General features: G+C 40.4%; 1 protein-coding gene across 5 annotated transcripts in view; it reads right to left on the bottom strand.

Annotated features, from left to right (window-relative positions):
• CHL1 (cell adhesion molecule L1 like) overlaps positions 1–18097 on the bottom strand; it is a 189096-nt gene that overhangs the window by 73689 nt on the left and 97310 nt on the right. For all 5 annotated transcript variants that reach the window (XM_045025896.1, XM_045025898.1, XM_045025899.1 and 2 more), the window contains 3 exons: positions 5685–5869; positions 3270–3375; positions 1267–1457 (listed from right to left, as the gene is read on the bottom strand). In XM_045025896.1, the coding sequence (XP_044881831.1) occupies positions 1267–1457; positions 3270–3375; positions 5685–5775 (388 nt within the window). In that variant the 5' untranslated portion in view covers positions 5776–5869. The remainder of the gene's footprint in view (positions 1–1266; positions 1458–3269; positions 3376–5684; positions 5870–18097) is intronic.

The following is an 18097-nucleotide window of genomic DNA, read 5'->3' as shown; positions in this document are numbered from 1 at the left end:
AGAAGTGCCTCATACCACTCAATAGCAAGTGGTTGGAGTGATTACGAAGTAGCTAGGGATATGCTGGACTACCACATCGGGATTCCCAGATCATAAGTGTTTTTAAGTGACCCACTATTCAAAAAGTCTGAAATCAGTTCTGAGGCCTGTGAAAAGTCATCCCATTGGGACACTACATCTCAAGAGGATAATGGTTTGACAACCATTTGGATCACAAATGTCATTATGTTGCAACATGGTGGTGCTTGGACACAACATGATGACAGCACTTTAAAATGTCAGAATGCTGCATTGCAAGGGCCTGTCAAATTGACTCACAAGTGTGGCAAACAGCGCCACAGGAATTCTTGGTTAGGAGGATAGTAATTTCTAGAACACGAGGACTTGAGGATATTGTGGTAAAACAGAGAAAAACCTTGATGGTTTCTTAGGGCTCCCTAAGAGATATGGAGGACATTAGGAGAAATATATGACATTCTGAAAATTAATAACTATAGCTTTCAGTTTCACTTTTTAGACTGATATCACCATGCACACTAGAATAAATAAATATCATAGCATGCCATATATGACAACAACCTTCACCGTTATACTGAGATAGCATCTAATATTATCTCCCTTCATTAAAATTTTGACTAATATATGCTGGCTATGCATACATACATATATAAATTCATTAAGCACCAACATTAACCACAAATATTGGAACAGTGATATAGCCTAAACTAGCCTGTACCATAATCCTGTTCACTTATGCTAAGCACCCAATAACACCTTGTATTTGCTGAAGTAAGCATTTGGCACAAGCAGCTAGGAAACTTGTCAAAATCAAGATACATCTACTCTATGTCTTAGTACAAGCTAGGGATATACCTTCACAGATAAGTAACTGGAATATAAAATAAAGATAACGAAGGAACAGAAGAACAGGTTAGGGAACTGTAACAAACTGATGAGTTGGATTTTAGTGACGTGTAAAGAAATATGTAATTTATAAAATCATATAAATGATATCAGCTGAAATGTGTAACTTGGGGAACACACCTTCTGCATAAGGTGAATGTAGCATCACTGCATAGGGCTGTTCTTTGGAGACTGGTATCATATCAAACCTTTCTCCTGTACCATATTAATAAACTTGACTGACATTGGTTATTTGGTCTCGAGTATATTTAATGAAGAAATAATTAACCAAAGTATGGTCAAGCAATTGACTATGCAATTTATCAACAAAAAGAAACACAGCATTTCATTTGAGAAACTTACTTGGAACTATTATTTCAATTTCTTCTGACATGGCAGTTCCCAGTTCATTTGAAGCATAACAACGATATTTCCCTTGAAAATCAGCTATGATCCCCTGATTTTGGATCACAAATGTTCCTGAATTATTGGATGCAATTATCCTGGGATCGGATAGTAGATCGAATGGTTTCTCATCTTTAGTCCAATTAAAACTGAAAGGTAATACAAATATTAAACATAAGGACTTGGAAAATAATGTGCTGTCCTACAAGCATAATGGTCATCAAAGACCCAGTCCTGACTCATTACAATGAATGGCAAAATTCCCTTTGACTTTTACAGTGCTGGATCCGGCCCCAAGAGAAATGTAGCTAACATTAGCTATGGGGCACATCTCTCCTATTGAGCACAGTACTTTGAGATAACTGACTGTGACACAAAATATTAATCCGGGCTGAAGGCAAGGACAATACATGAAAGTCACAGTCTCAAAATACTGGCCACAATGAAAGGAACTACAGAATTTGGATTAGAACCAGAGCTGTGAGAAACTTGGTGCTGTTCGTTGGGAGGGGTCCATGCAAACAAACAATTTTACTGGTTCTGGCTTGTGTAGATTTGAAAAATTTAGTTGAATCCACTGAGTTTCCCTTGGTTTGGCACATAAACATGAGATGTTTCAAGTGGCCTTTGGTTTTGACACAAACTTCCATTTGGGTGTGATTTTGACACAAACCCATAACGTTATGTACCTTATTTACCCATAACTCAATCCAAGCTGGTTTGAAACTGGGCCAGGTGCATTCAGAAGTAGAGCTGGTCAAAAAATTTCCAATTATACAGGTTTTTTTAATTGGAAAATGCAGTTTCATTGAACATTTTGCAGGAATACGTTGATTTTGAAGAAATTGTTGGCTCTCAACTTTCTCATTTTGTTTCAATAGTGTTAAGAACTAATTGAAATTATAAAGTGGAAACGAAACACTTATCAAAATGAAATGTTTCGTTTAGACTTATTATATAATATTATGTGTAGACATAGATCTATTTATATATCTATATAAATTCTATACTATTTTTATATTATTGAAACAAAAAGTTTTGATGGTCCCAAATCAAAAACATTTTGAATTTTATTTTGTGGGAAATTTTGACTTTTTACTCCCATTCAGAATGAGCAATAAAATATGAGAATGTCTTAGTGAATGGACATTCTGTTTTCTGACCTGTCCTATTCAGAATGTTAGGGAACCTTGGCAACGGTGAACCTAGGATGACCTTTCAGTTAGTAACAAAACATGAAACAGGGCAAGTTAGTTGTTAACTTACTGCACAGCTCCAATCAGAGCCATCTTGAAAATGACTATGTCTTATTTAATATAAAAATGACAGTAATCTTTAAAAAAAAAAAAACCCCACCAAGTTTTAAACTTTGCTCACTTTGTGGAGTAACGAATATCACAGAGTATTTTATTACAAAAACCCCCATAAATTTATATTAAAAATATTTGATGCAAAATATTATCCTGTGCTTATATTTGAGAAAACTATTGTGATATTAGGCACATACAAAATATCAAATTAAATGTAAATGTGACTACTTGGCACTTGGTTTAATGAGCTTGGTATTTGCATGGGGGAGAGGAGGCTAAGCAGTGTGAAAAGCAAGTTGACAGCTGGTACCCTTCCATTGCCATTACACACCTCAGATCTCTTGTAATACTGCTGAGTCAGCCTTGTGTGAACCTGAGGGTAAATTTAGCACACTTGAGAAATGAAATATTTCCAAACAGGAAAAGGCATGTTAATCCCTATTCATGGAGTGAGTGGAAGAGATCAAGCAACAAAAGTTGGGTGGCCTAACAGGGAATGCAAAACTTAATTTATCCCCCAGATTCTGAGCAGATTAGTGTGCATCAATTCTCCCTTTCCCTGCCAAGTAAGAACAATGTTTAGGCAACAGTTAACAGGTAGAAAAGGAAAACAAACGTTTGATTACGCCTCTAGTTTAAAGAAACACTTACATGGGTTGTGGATTTCCTTTAGCTTCACATTTAATTGTAAAGTCTTCATCAAAAGGGTATGCAACTTGGGTCATGGATTGCTCTGTAATTGTTGGAACCTGTGCAACTGAACAGAGGACATTTGATTAGATCAAGTGCTATTCAAACAGAACTAAACACAGTTCAGATTATTTAAAGGGATCAAGGTTGCCAGACCCCATTATATTATCCCGGCAAACATTTCAGATGCACTTTTATACATATTCTCCTAATGATAAAAACACTGTCAGCATTCTGAAGTCAGTGTTTCAAGTGTCCCAGCACCAAAAGGGAGGTTGGACAGCGCTTGGCTGCAGCACTCCATGACATGGAGGGAGTATAATGGGATGGAGCCATAATTACATGGCTCTTGTCCTACCCTCCTCAGGCATCGATCTTCACCTGGAGCCTGATCCAAAGTCCACTAAAGTCATTTAGTGTTTTTCCATTGATCTCACTGGGCTTTGGATCAGACTCCTGTAGAACAGTGATGGGGGCTGCATGAACAGAAGAAATTCTGCTCTGCCGTTCCTGTGTTCTCCCCTCTATGGCATCCTAACTTGTTCTCCAGTCTGAAAATACAACGTATCAAGAAGTTGCAACATAGCTGGTGTTCCTGCTTCCACATCCCTGCCTGGCTCCAGCTCATAGAGCCATAATAGAGACCACAGTCTCTTCCAACATAAGCTAAAGATAGCAAATCTGGAGGCTGACTTTCTAATGCTCATGACTGTACTGAGCTCTGATTTGTTTTATGAGAGTTTGAGGGTGATTTTTTTAAAGCCAGGTGACTAGAAGAAAATACTTTCCCTCCTCACTCCTAGTGAGTCAAGCAGGTAGCAAATCCGCAGATAAATCAAATATGTGCAAAACACATGCGGGTTTCAATAAAATGGAATATGGAGGATTATACACTTCCCAGATCATGCCGTCCATTTCATTTCTGAACATTTCTGAACATCACATTGTTTGTTATACATTTTTAAGTCAACCACGCCATGAAGCTCAAACAAAATGTAGTATCTTGCTGCACCATATCATATTGAACCCTTGCATCTCTACTGTGTCCACCCTTTCCCACTAGCTTATACATATTCACACATAATTCCTTTTTATTAAAATATAAAATGCTTCATTCAAATAAATTAAGGGACAGATGGTTCCCCCGAGTTGGTGCTTATGTTTAGGTGACTGCACAAGGAACCTGTTCTATCCTTGGCTACAAATGCAATCTTGTACACAGCTGAGTGCCAGGACTGCTCCTGGCTATCCACTGGGGCTAGCCACTTACGAAGGAAGGAGGGTACTGCCTCCCTGCACTGGTATGTAGAGCTAGCTAGCCATGGAAGGGAGTGTATGCTGAAACTCCTAGAAAGTGCATTTTCCATTGCAGATGGGATTGCTGGGAGGCATGGGGGTCATTGAGAGTTCTTGCTGGGTCCTGGAGGGGAGGGAGAGGTGTGCCCTAAAGAGGGCCAGTGCCTTACATTTATAGCTGAGCCCTAACATGTTTTGAAACTACTTATACGACTGGCTGCAGTGTCTGAGGCCCAGATCCCCAAAAGGAGTTTAGGTGCCTAAATCCCATTGAAATCAATGGGACTTAGGCGCCTAAATATGTTTGAGGATCGGGCCCTGAATGCCTAGGAAAAAAGGCCAGGTTTGTTCTTTTTTAATGAATAATTGATGAGACAATTCATATAACAAAAATATTAATGGGATAAGTTTTCTTTCCAAAAGAAAACTAGTGGTTAATCAGCCTTATTTATTTCCCTATGATGAAACGTAGTTTGGGGGGCTAAATCTTCCTCCCCTTGCTCCTTTAGTCAGCTCCACGGACCTCAGTGGGATTGGCCTTTTATGAGGTTCATTACATATTTTACACATGCACTGAAGAAGAACCAGCTATGTGAAATATGCCGTTTGATGTGTACCGGGGCCAGACACGGGTAAAGTGAATGCTGCTTGCAGGAGCACCTAAGTGATGGGGAATATTCTCCTGTGATAAAACTATTCCTAGAGATCCACACATGTTTCCTTTTGAAAATGAAACAGCAGGTTGCAAAGCATATAAATAAATAAATTGATTGTATATCAGCCCAGCTGCAGAAAGACTCTCAGCCAAAAGGAGAGATTTATGCACAGGACAGAACTGAAACTTCTGAGCAGAACAGAGGATAGGATCTCAAAGGTCAGTGATGTGCTATCTAGATAAGTTTACTGCAGCATCTAAATGGGTCTGAAGAAAGTAAATTATCATTTTATCATGTATAAACTCCCAAAAGGCCATGTTAAGGCAGAATAAAATTCAAAATGGAACATCTGAAACGAGGGAGAAAGCAAAGTGTTCTTCAGGGGGGAAGAAAGCAGAGTGTTCAGTAAATAGCTACAACTCACCTGATAATGGTATTTCAATACCTGCTGCCAAATTTAATACAAAGAAAAGCAGACATATGTTGATCCTTTTTGTGCTTAATAGTATCTCCATCTCTCTTCTGTAAACAGGGAGTCCAAACAGAATGAAAGAATGTTTTTCTCCCACCTTCGGTTCAACGCAGACGTAAGGATGTGAACTTGCAACTCTAGTAAAGAGGAGAAAGAGCCACGTTAGCTCACAATATTAACTTGACTTTAATGAGGTTATTAAATTAAAGCAACACTCATGGGTACAGAGCTAAAGCAAAAATGTAAGCACATTAAAGGTGTATTAAATTGTACAGTTCCCCCCTTTGCTTCTGAAAGGTACTATAATAAAACTATAGCAACAGAAAAAACTTATGCACATTAATTATACCACAAAAATCTGATTACTTTTTGCTTTGAGTTTAAGAGCAGGGATGGGTATATTTGTAATCATTCCAGTTCATAAATTTTTCTAATTGAGAATAGTGCTAGTTGGAAAGCAGTGTAACAGATCTAATGAGAAAGATTCTGTACTCCAATGACCCTATTCATAAATCTCATGTGTTTTTTATCTTTCATGTATGCTTAAAACAGGGCATTTAGACAAATTTGATTCACTACTAAGGACCATCCTATGAAACCTTTGCATTTCTTCCATAATCCCAATACTACTATATGCAAGCTTTACACCCCCATTAGCCATCTTAGGGTAATATGTTACAAGGCAAAAAATGTCAGGAGTCTGCCAAAAGGAGAAAATTTTCATCTCTAATTAGCATTTAACTGCTATTCACAGAGGAGTAAAAAGAGACAGTTCTGAAAATGCAGATTGTCAGTAGTATGGAAAATTCTGATTGTCAGTAGTGCTTGTGGTATCTCAGTTAAATATTAACCAACACAAGGCTGATATGTTTTTTAGCTATCTACGTATCTCTATCTGCAGTATTTATAGGGTATCAATCACCACTGTATGCCAGATATCATATTTTACCATTACCTAGACAGGACAATTTTCAGGCAAGAAATGACCAAGAATGAGATAAAAGCCAGCTCAGGGACCAGCAGCAGCTGACTGCCAAGTGGCAGGAAAGTCAGACAGCCTATTTCCCCTGCAGAGGTTTCCTCTATGTGGAAGAAGCTGACAATCTGTTTCCTCCCTTACCCCAAGAGCGACGATAGTGAAGAAAGGTTTCAGAGTAGCAGCCGTGTTAGTCTGTATCTGCAAAAAGAACAGGAGTACTTGTGGCACCTTAGAGACTAACAAATTTATTTCAGCGTGAGCTTTCGTGAGCTACAGCTCACTTCTTCGGATGCATAGAATGGAACACACGTAGTGAAGAAAGCCAACCAGCCAGCCTTAAAGGGCCCAAGAGGGAAAAGGGGAATAGCTGACTGACCTGCAACGCTTGTGGGCAGGTGTCATAAGCCATTGGTTTAGAACAGGTGGGAATTGTGGCTTTGTAAGGTTCTGACTGAAGCCAGGTGGGAAGTAGAGATTTTTGACTGAGTTCTATTTAGAGGGAGGAAAATAATCTGGAAGTGAAAGTCAGGGAGTTTGAACACTGGTAAAATGAAAGTGGAAACAAGATTTACAAGAGACCCCTGAAAAATCAGAACTGCAGTTTCACACTTCAAATAATCTTTGAGAACTCTCCAGTTTATCAGCAGCATGGAAGAGACAAAGGAAGAGGCTGACTGATAAGCCTCGTGCCAAAATCCCAGTCTCACTCTTCCGCAGGAGAGAGACACTTTTCTGAGGATGTGCTCTATTCAAGAAATGCCAGAACACGAGTACCAGAACAGTTGTAAGACTCTATTGTGGCTCCCCAAAAAAGGGCTAGAACAGTGTCTCGGAGCATTCCAGCAGGACTCGAGTACTGCCACTTTTAAATATTTATGAGACAAGGGTTTATATTACATCCACTAACTGGTCTTTCCAGGGACTTATTCTAACTATCCAAACCATTGAGAAGCTTCAACAAGCCACCATATTTTAAATCAATATGCCACAAAAATGTCTATTTCTTCTCTCAAATGTGAAAATTAACCTCAGATTACACGGTCATTAGCTCAGCATGAGCAATGCTAAGTCTTCTATTAGCAGCTGTAAGATCTGATCGCTCATTGTCCATTACAGCTAGGAATGGAATCTTTAAAATCAGTGGAAAGAGGAGATTCCCATCTTTCCATTAGGACCAACAGCACCAGTCTTTTGGCCTGGAAGGCTCAAAAATGTTGAATGTTGACATTTGACACTTTTGTGCACAGGAAGTTATTTTAGCTATACTTTAGAGGTGTATGAAATGTGTTATTTCTGGTTTTCAGCTCACTTACACTGGTTTTACACCGGTGTAATTCCTTTGATTTCAAATGAGTTGCTCTTCACTTACACTTGAGTAAGTGTGAGGAAAGTCAGGGTCATTATTTTCCACTTCTCTTCCTACTACAGTTGGACTTGCTGTAGAAAGGATGCCTATCTTTACCGGTGAAGGAAAGAGATGCATTTAAAGGGGACAAAACCCCCTAGAATTTTCTATATAGATTCTCCTCGTGGACCTTGCATGGTATCAATAGAACATTGGGGGGAAGGGATAGCTCAGTGGTTTGAGCATTGGCTTGCTAAACCAAGGGTTGTGAGTTCAATCCTTGAGGAGACCACTTAGGGATCTGGGGCAAAAATTGGTCCTGCTAGTGAAGGCAGGGGGGGCTGGACTCAATGACCTTTCAAGGTCCCTTCCAGTTCTAGGAGATAGGTAATAATTGGAGATATACCAATTACCTAATTGAACAAGTGCTGGTGTGAAGCATGAAGGCTTTACCAATTCCAGGTTTACCATCTGTAAGTAACACAGTCACCAGACAATCAGTGCGATCAGCCCTTTTATACCTCATCACATCATCAGCTATCCTGTATATACAAAATACATAGTCCTTTCTTAGGTGACAGTCACTCAATGGCTGCCCAATTCTTATTTATTCAGTGTCAGGTTCTCCTCTGTTCACTGCCCTGCTCATTGTTGTCTGACTTGTGCTTAAAGGCAATAAATCAAGACTTTTATCAGTGCTGTTTATAATAAATGTATGCCCTGAATGCAACTTCGATGGTCAGAGGAACTGCAGTTTACACTGTGACGCAGGACTCAGAGATTGGGGGGAGGGCGCTGTAGTAAATCAGTCCCACTCTAGAGAGTTTTTATTCCTCACTCAGATTTATTTTTCAGTATTTACAAGGTTGGCCCGGGGTAGGTCCACAGAGTACTCTTCGGCCAAACAAAAAGAAACATGTTCATAATACAAAAACGAAATATCTTTCCTTGCCCCCTCTTTGGGGTTTTGCCTTCTTATGCAGGCCTCGGATTCAAGTCCTCCCTCAAACTGTCCATTAGCTCAGTTGATTCCTTGCATAGGGAGGAAAGCAGCCTTCCACCCAGAAGAAACCTTTTCTCCCAGCTGCCACTAGCCCTTCTACAGTTTCTCTCTCATTTCTCCTCCCTCTCTCTCACACCAGAAGGGGTAAAAAGGTCACAGACAGCCCTTAACTGAGGTAACTTCTTTCCAGCTCATGAGGAAAAGGGCCTTTACCATTCTAGGGCTGATATATCTGCCTTCTGCCACTCTGTGGTAGCTCTCTGGTATGACTTTGTCACAATGCTCACAAACATCTGACCAGAGAGTTGCTTGCCAGTTGTATGTTACTGGTAACAAAGCCCAACTTTTGCATATAGTGCTCTCAAGGTCCAGTATTCATACTGACAAACTCACTGACATCTGGGAGAAAATTCAAAGTAGAGGGAGCCAGAGTTGCAGAAGCATACTGAGGTAGCATGTTGGGAGGGAGATATGGAAAGGAGGTGTCCCTTTATCTGAACTGTATCAAATCTAATCGAATTTCAGGTTAAATCCAAGGAAGATGCTAAGGTTTAGGTGGCTTCCGTTACCTAGTTCATTAGCACACCCATACTACTTTTCATAGAGAGACAGACAGACAAATGTTTAGAGTGGAGACATGATCTTTTATCACATGACTTGTCTCTGCAGACCACTATAATTAGTTGGTTCGTCTAGCTCTCGCTCTCTCTTCCCCTGTTTTGAATACTAATGCAGACTGCTGCCTGCACCAGCACTGGGAACTAGTGAACACATTGAGATGGATGATGCTATATTTTCTTGAGCCAACTGCAACTGTGTTGAGCCCGTCATTTTTGTTTTTTGTTTTGTTTTATGAGGTAAAACCCAGCTGATCTGTGAATTAAGCAACAGCATCTTTCAGGAGTATTTACCTACAGGTAAGTATCTGGCAAGAAACTCGAGAGGCAATAAGTGTAACACATCAACAGGCAGAGTAACAGTGACATTATTTTACTTGTGCAGTGTGTGGTTTCTACAGAACTATTATGACCAAACTGTTTCCCTTGTAAACTCAGTTCTGATTTAGATCTGGGAGTGTGTCAGATTCTCAAGGCTTATCACACCTTCACATATAGGAAGAAGTACACTAGGCTAGACTGTCACTATCTTTATACACCCACACAAGGAAGTAAAGAAGCATAGAGTGTCTCTTGCCACTTTTTCAGGGGAGCTACTCACACCAAAGGGCGGAGGGAAGGAGACGTAATGATGCCACTTCCTCACCTCCCTGCACCAGTTGATTGGGGAGGCATCAGAGGAGCTTAGGAATGGGCACAGCCTTGGCTGCATCACCTCTTCAGCGTAATGGCTCATGTACCTGAGCCAACATGCTAGGTGCAGGCCTAGAACAGGTTACTTCTTCCCCAGAGCAGGCGGGGGAAGACTGGGAGGCAGGTTGTGATTTTCCAAGTAACAATAGGCTTCCTGGGCTGCTCCTGGGGCAATGCAATTGCCTTGCCCCATGCTTAAGGCAGATTTCAAAGCGATGACCTAGCCCTGGGTGAGGTTCTCCTTAGGGGGTGAAGAATTTGACTCTGTTCAGCTGCCTATTTTCAGTCACTCTTTCACAGTAGCAGGTGTCAAGTCTAAGAAAGGATCAAGAGCTAAGTACCTCAGTGTGACAGGGCTAGCTCTTAAAAGCATGTCTTCTCAGACATGCCCTTCTCCATCTTTGCCAGCTCCCATTCAGCACTAAGCTCCGAACAGTAAGATAGTGGTCAAGCAGGGAGGTTAGGTCATATGTCTGCTCAGCGAGAGGGCAAATGATTCACCTTACTAAAGTTGACAAGTAGACCAGGCTGTCAAGTATTAGGCAATTTTCATGGATGTCATGCAGTAGGCAGCCCTGTCATGTCTCAGGCCCACAGCTAAGCTAGATATCATCAGCCCCTTCCACCTACCTTCTAGCATCCACCAACCCAAACACTCCTGCATCCATCCATCTAATCTAGCAATCCCTGAAAACCTCCAGGTCACAGAACACCCATAGAAACGCTCCAGCTTACCCACACGTTTTGTGCAGCACCATGTCTGACCCACACCATAACTTGGGGCAGAAGTTTGTGTCATATGCAAATTATTTGTAAATGTGCAGATTAGCTCATTAAATAATTTGCATAACATATCACACATATAGCTGCACAAAACCTGGCAGCTATGTGCAGGGTTTTAGTCATTCTTGTGCTAAAGTACAACAATCTCATGCTGTCTGCTATGTGCCAAGCAAGGATTTGCAAAATCTAGGACTTGGTAAAATTAACAGTTCAATTCACCAAGCTGGTAGCTAGAGCAGCCCCAAAGTGCTTGCCTTGGAAATATGTTTTTGTCCAAGTGGTATCGTGCTACCCTTTTTCCTTGTGATGAGTTTTATTCGGGAGTTTGCACTGAAGGGGCTGACTTGGAGGAAGAGAAACCCATTGTGTTACAACAAAAAAAGGGCTAAATCCACCACAACTACTTTTCTTCACAACAAAATACAATATGAATGCTCTGTATAAGAATTATCTATATTCTATGCCTTATCCTCTTCTCTGTCTCTCTTTATTTTCTCTTTTCTCTGCCTGAGGCTTAATTTGAATTCACTTCAGATAATTATCCATAGTTCCTTACCTGCAATTCATTATTTATTATGCTGTTCAGTTAATAGTAAATACTGATTGCTTTAAGGACAGCTCATTTGTTTATTTAATGAGATGTCCTTTACTTAGAGTGAACAAATCTTTCAACATACCTGTTTTATTAAGGAACCATGCAGTGTCAGTTTCCTGTATTGTATATGACCCTTTCCAAAATCATGTAGTAAAAATATTGGGCAATCAAATAGGAGAGAAAATATTAAATTTCCATTTGTCTCCTAAACCTAGGGAGCAATTTTCACTACATGTAATTACTGTATTAAAATAGTTCATAAATACCAAGAGTGACAGCCAAAAAACTCAGATTACTGCTCTGCAGCCAGCAAATGAAATTATATTGTACAGCTAAATACATCACCAGCCCAGCAATTTTGTTTCCTCTTAAAATATTTAAGTTTCCATCTCTGAGTAAGTTCTGTACAGTCCAGCAAATATTAATGAAACTACTGGACTCCCAGAGCCTAGTAATGGTTAATTTCAGAGATGACCTTTTTGTTAGCTAGGTTCAGATTTAATTTACCAGTAACTTATATGTTTAAAGGTTTATACATAAAAGTCATTGGTAATTAGAAAGTACAGCCTTCAGGCATGGCCCCAGATATGAGATGGGGGAGTAATAGAAAGGAAGGAAGTTGATTATTTAGTTATACAATATGTGGAAAGATTAAGGGACTATATACCACAGGGGCTTAATGAGCTACTGTTGCTCTTTCTTAGACATGACCATAGTCAGAAGAGATAAAAATACTGCTTCAGCCAACATTTGTGCACATCACAAAACAGTAGCGTTCTCTGCTCAAAAGAAAACTAGTGCTGAATTTCAGTTACGGCAAATACAGTGGCACCGCTGTGCTGGAAAACCATACACATGTGCTGGGAAATCATACACATATCCTGCCCACTCTGTGGCTAGTTTTAGAAGACGTTTTTATATTTAGTCTCCTTCTTGTATCTTTTGGGTTTCTTTGTGTGACCCCACCAATTTTGGGATCCCCTCTAAAGGGCCCTGACTACCATTTAACTCAAATCTCATGTGCTTAAAGAGAATAGGCCCAGAGCACACTAGATTTGAACAACCTCTTAGAATGAATTAAGGACAAATGTTCCCTCTCCATGGCTTGCATCCTCAAACAGAGTCACCCCTGTTCCCAGCCTTCTAGCTCTTGTTCTATTCCTCACTTTAACAAAAGAGCTCCTCTGCCTCCATTCCCTCCACAATTCCCCTCATGAAGTGCCTGAAGTATCCTGGTCCACTCCACCCATCAAAATGGACTAATTGCCCCCGCACTCCCTGCACTTTGCACTGCGACTTGTTCTGCCTCTCAACTGACCTCTGCCACACATTTATTCAATGTTGGTCCTTCTCCAATCACGTTTGCCCCTTCCGTGCATGATTCCTGGCCGGAGGTTAGCTGAGAACTAATAACAGGGGGAGTGGGTCATGTTTGGTGAACAGGCTGGGGGAGGAGGGAAAAAAGGCCTCTTGGAAGAAGTCTGTTGTATGGAAGATGGCAGAGGGAGTGATGAATCAGGTCTTGAAGACAATCTGAGTGGTTTGGATAATTTCAATAAGTCAAGAAGTTTGGATATTTACACTGGGCAAGATTTTCCCCTCATTGGTTCACACACTAACTGCTTGGAACAAGTATATTTAAAGACCATGATTCAGGGGGACACACAGAGCTTAACTCTACTGATAATGACCCCTATTGGGGATTGGGCCTTTTGGAAAAGAGAATTCCACTGAGCATGTGTAGGTCATTAAGCTGGCATTTTTCCATGCAGTGAGCAGGTGAGATCTCCTGTGTTAACCTGTGAGCTCCTATTAGCTCAGAGAGAGAGAGAGAGAGAGAGATTTATGCTAGTGAAGCACTGGCTGCATTGTAATGCAACAGCTGAAAGGATTTTACTGTATTCTGTAGCTACAATATTTAAAAAAACAACATTTGGCCAGGGTGGAAGGTGAGCTCCATGCTGACTCTTATTCTTTAACTATCAATATCATAGGGATCATTTCCCCTGAAAGCTTTTAGACATCCAATATCAGTGTTAGGGGAAAATAACCTTCATTTGACACTATACCCAATGCCTATTTTGGATATTGCCAGTCATCTGAAAACAATCCATAGTGTAAATGCTCATGGAGGTTAAAATATTCCTCTAAATCAGAAATATAGTCCAATGTTTGAGTCAGAGAACATATTTTCGTAAGCGCCAAGGATCCTCTCTGTCATTCCTGGAATTAAGTATTTAAGGGACTTTTTTTTTCTAGTGGCCACTGATTTCTCACTAGATTTGGAGCTTAGAGTCAATGCATGACTTCACCATCAGAAAACTGTTTTGCTGGGTGGCCCTATAAACTCCATCTGTCTCTGCCTACATCATAGCAGTTTTCAGAACAATTACCCAAACAACATTTAAGATTTAACAAAATCAGCACAATAGATTTAGAATATATAAAGTTCTTACGTTTTCTATATTTTTTTAATTTTTGTACCATTCCTTTTTTATTATAAATTAATAAATTCCAAGGCCAGAAGGGACCATTCTGATCATCTAGTCTGACCTCCCATAGTTCAAGCAGTAGAATTTACCCAAATTAATTCAGAGAACTTATATTGTTTAGAAAAACATTCAGTCTTGATTAAAAATGTTCAGTGATGGAGAATCCACCCTGACCCTTGGAAAGTTGTTTCAATAGTTAATTACACTGTTAAAAAGTGCATCTTATTTCTAGTCTGAATTTGTCTAACGTCAACTTCCAGCCATTGGATATCTTTTTCTGCTACTCTGAAGAATACACTATTAAATATTTGCTCTTCATGTAGGTACTTATGGACTATAATCAAGTCACCCCTTAACTTTCTCTTTGTTATAACTAGATTTAGCTCCTTAAGCCTATCTCCATAAGGCATGCTTTCTAATCCTTTAATCATTTTCATAGCTCTTCTCTGAACTCTCTCCAATTTATGAACATCCTTTTTGAATTGTGAACACCAGAACTGGACACAGTATTCTAGCAATGGTTACACCAGTTCAAATACATAAGTAACCTCTCTACTGCTAATCAAGATTACCCTCTTTATGAATCCAAGGATTGCACTAGCCCAGGGATTGGAAACCTTTGGCACATGGCCCGTCAGGGAAATCCGCTGGCGGGCTGGGACGGTTTGTTTACCTGCAGTGTCTGCAGGTTCGGCCGATCGCAGCTCCCACTGGCAGCGGTTTGCTGTTTCAGGCCAATGATGGTTGCAGGAAGCGGTGGCCAGCACATCCCTCGGTCCACACCACTTCCCTCAGCCCCCATTGGCCTAAAACAGTGAACTGTGGCCAGTGGGAGCTGCGATCGGCCGAACCTGCAGGTAAACAAACTGTCCTGGCTCGCCAGCGGCTTTCCCTGATGGGCCACATGCCAAAGGTTGCTCATCCCTGCACTAGTCATTTTGGCCATTACATCACACTGGGATTTTATGTTTAGCTGACTAACCCCCAGAACCTCCAAATCTTTTTCAGTCACTGCTTCTCAAGATAGAGAACCTCATGTAAGTATGGCCGACTTTCTTGCTTTCTAGATTTATACATTTACATTTACCCATAATAATATTGTTTGCTTGCACCCAGCTTACCAAGCAAAGCAGATTGCTCTGTGTCAGTGACCACTCCCTCAATTTTTGTGGTGTTTGCAGACTTTATCACTAATGATTTTATGTTTTTTCCTCAGGTAATTTATATAAATGTTAAATAGCATAGGGCCAAGAGTCAATCCCTGCAAGACCTCATTACAGGGGTTGGCAACCTTTCAGAAGTGGTGTGCCGAGTCTTCATTTATTCACTCTAATATAAGGTTTTGCGTACCAGTAATACATTTTAACGTTTTTAGAAGGTCTCTTTCTATAAATCTATAATATATAACTAAACTATTGTATATAAAGTAAATAAGGTTTATAAAATGTTTAAGAAGCTTCATTTAAAATTAAATTAAAATGCAGAGCCCCCCGGACCGGTGGCCAGGACCCGGACAGCGTGAGTGCCACTGAAAATCAGCTCACGTGCCGCCTTTGGCGCACGTGCCATAGGTTGCCTACCCCTGCCTCATTAGAAACACACCAGTTTAATGATGATTTCCTGTTTAGAATTACATTTTGAAACCTATTGTTTAGCCAGCTTTTAATCCATGTAATGTATGCTATGTTAATTTTATATCTTTCTATTTCTTTAATCAATATATTATGCAGTACCAGATCAAATGCCTTACAGAAGTCTAGATATATTACATCAACACTATTACTGTTATTAACCAAACTTTTAATATCATACAAAAAGTTATTTTCCATAAACCCATGTTGATTGGTATTAATTATATTACCCACTTTAGTTCTTTACTAATCGAGTCTCATATCACCTGTTCTATTAATTTCCTGGGATTAATGTCAGACTGGCATGCGTGTAATTACCCAGGTCATCCCATTTACTATCTTTAAGTATTGGCACAACATGAGCTTTCCTCCAGTCATCTGGCACTTCCCCAGCGTTCCAAGACTTCTTGTAAATCAGCATTAACAGTCTAGCAAACTCCTTATCCAGCTCTTTCATAACTTATGCATTTAAATTACAAATGAGGAGCTAGACAAATACTGGGAAAGGTAGGCAAAAAGTGGATAAATATAACTGAATATGTGTATAGAGGAGCAGAATGTTTGCTTTAATTAAAAGAAGGAGGTCATTTAATTTCCTTATGTAGGCCAAGGTTTTCCAAAATGACTAGTGATTCTCAGTGGCCCGTTTGAGATGTCATAAAGGGGCCTGGTTTTCACAGAGTGGATGCTCAGAATTTAATGGAAAATTCGAGTTGTGTCCAATTCAGCATTAAAAAGTTGAGGCACCACTATTGTTTTTTGAAAATCTTGGCCTTAAATTGCCATTCACCAGACCTGTATGACCTAAAACATTCACCCTTATCACAAATTCCCATCTGAGAGAAATCCCACAATCAGAGGCCTTTGCCCTCCCTCCACCTATGCCCACTCAAACAGACAGGATTTGCAACATACCCAGACAATCAATGACTTTGGGATATTTCGGACCAAGGAGAGACAGCATTTCCAAAGGAAGGGACTTGATTGCAGAGCATTATCTTAGGGTACGTCTTCACTACCCGCCATATCGGCGGGTAGCAATCGATTTCTCGGAGTTCAATATATCACGTCTCATCTAGACGCGATATATCGAACTCCGAACACACTCCCGTCGACTCCGGAACTCCACCACCGCGAACGGCGGTGGCGGAGTCGACGGGGGAGCCGCGGACGTCGATCCCGCGCCGTGAGGACGGGTAAGTAATTTGAACTAAGGTACTTCGACTTCAGCTATGCTATTCGCGTAGCTGAAGTTGCGTACCTTAGATCGAACCCCCCCAGTGTAGACCAGGCCTAAAAAACCTTCTCTCTTTTATGCCAGAGGCAGCCCAGACCAAGTCATCTTGCTGATCTTAGCTCAAGTAGAGTGCCATAGAGAGAGAGAAGGTCTCTGAGATATGAAGGTCCTAAGCTATTTGAGGCTTTATAAGTCAAAACTAACACTTTAATCTCTACCAGCAGTCAAAAGACATAGCCCATGCAGATCCCAGAACACCACTGCCATATGTTTACAGCAAAATATACTGCTTACAAAGATGGCTGCCACATTCCTCACTAGCTTCAGCTTCCAGATAGATTTAGGTTTAGCCCCAGCTAGGTCTGATCCAAAGCGCTTTTAAGTCAATGAGAGAGTTTGCCATTTAAGAGTGGTCCCTCCTCAAAGAGCTTACAATATAAATAGACAACAAATGAGAGAAACTAGGTATTACTATCTCCATTTGACATATGGCAAACAGAGGCACAGATAAAATAAGAGACATGTCTAGAGTCACAAAGGGAGTCTACAGCAGAGCTCCGGTGGTAGCTAGGGGATTCTTCATGATGGCTCTCCCCTTTGTTCTGTTCCACCCATTTATATCTATTTTGCATAAGGCGGGAATCCTTTGTCCTTCTGGGTTCCCACCCCCCACTTCTCAATGGAAAAGCACTAGGTTAAAGATGGATTCCAGTTCAGATGACATGATCACATGTCACTGTAAGACCCCAAGCCTTCATTCCTCCCAGCCTGACTCACAGGAAGGCTTGCCTGCAAACAGAGCCATCCACAGTCAATTGTCCGGGTTGATGGGAGCCATCAAGATTCCAAACCACCATTAATGGCCCACACTTTGCATAATTATAATAGACCCTAAGAGTTATACTTCATATTTCTAGTTTCACATACAAGAGTGATACATTTATACAAATAGGCTGACCACACTCAGTAGATTATAAGCTTTGTAATGAT

Source organism: Mauremys mutica, chromosome 7 (genome assembly GCF_020497125.1).
Source record: "Mauremys mutica isolate MM-2020 ecotype Southern chromosome 7, ASM2049712v1, whole genome shotgun sequence".
In the NCBI taxonomy this organism is placed as follows: Eukaryota; Metazoa; Chordata; order Testudines; family Geoemydidae; genus Mauremys; species Mauremys mutica.
The sequence above is the reverse complement of the archived record's forward strand: the minus strand, read 5'-3'. Positions and strand labels throughout refer to the sequence as shown.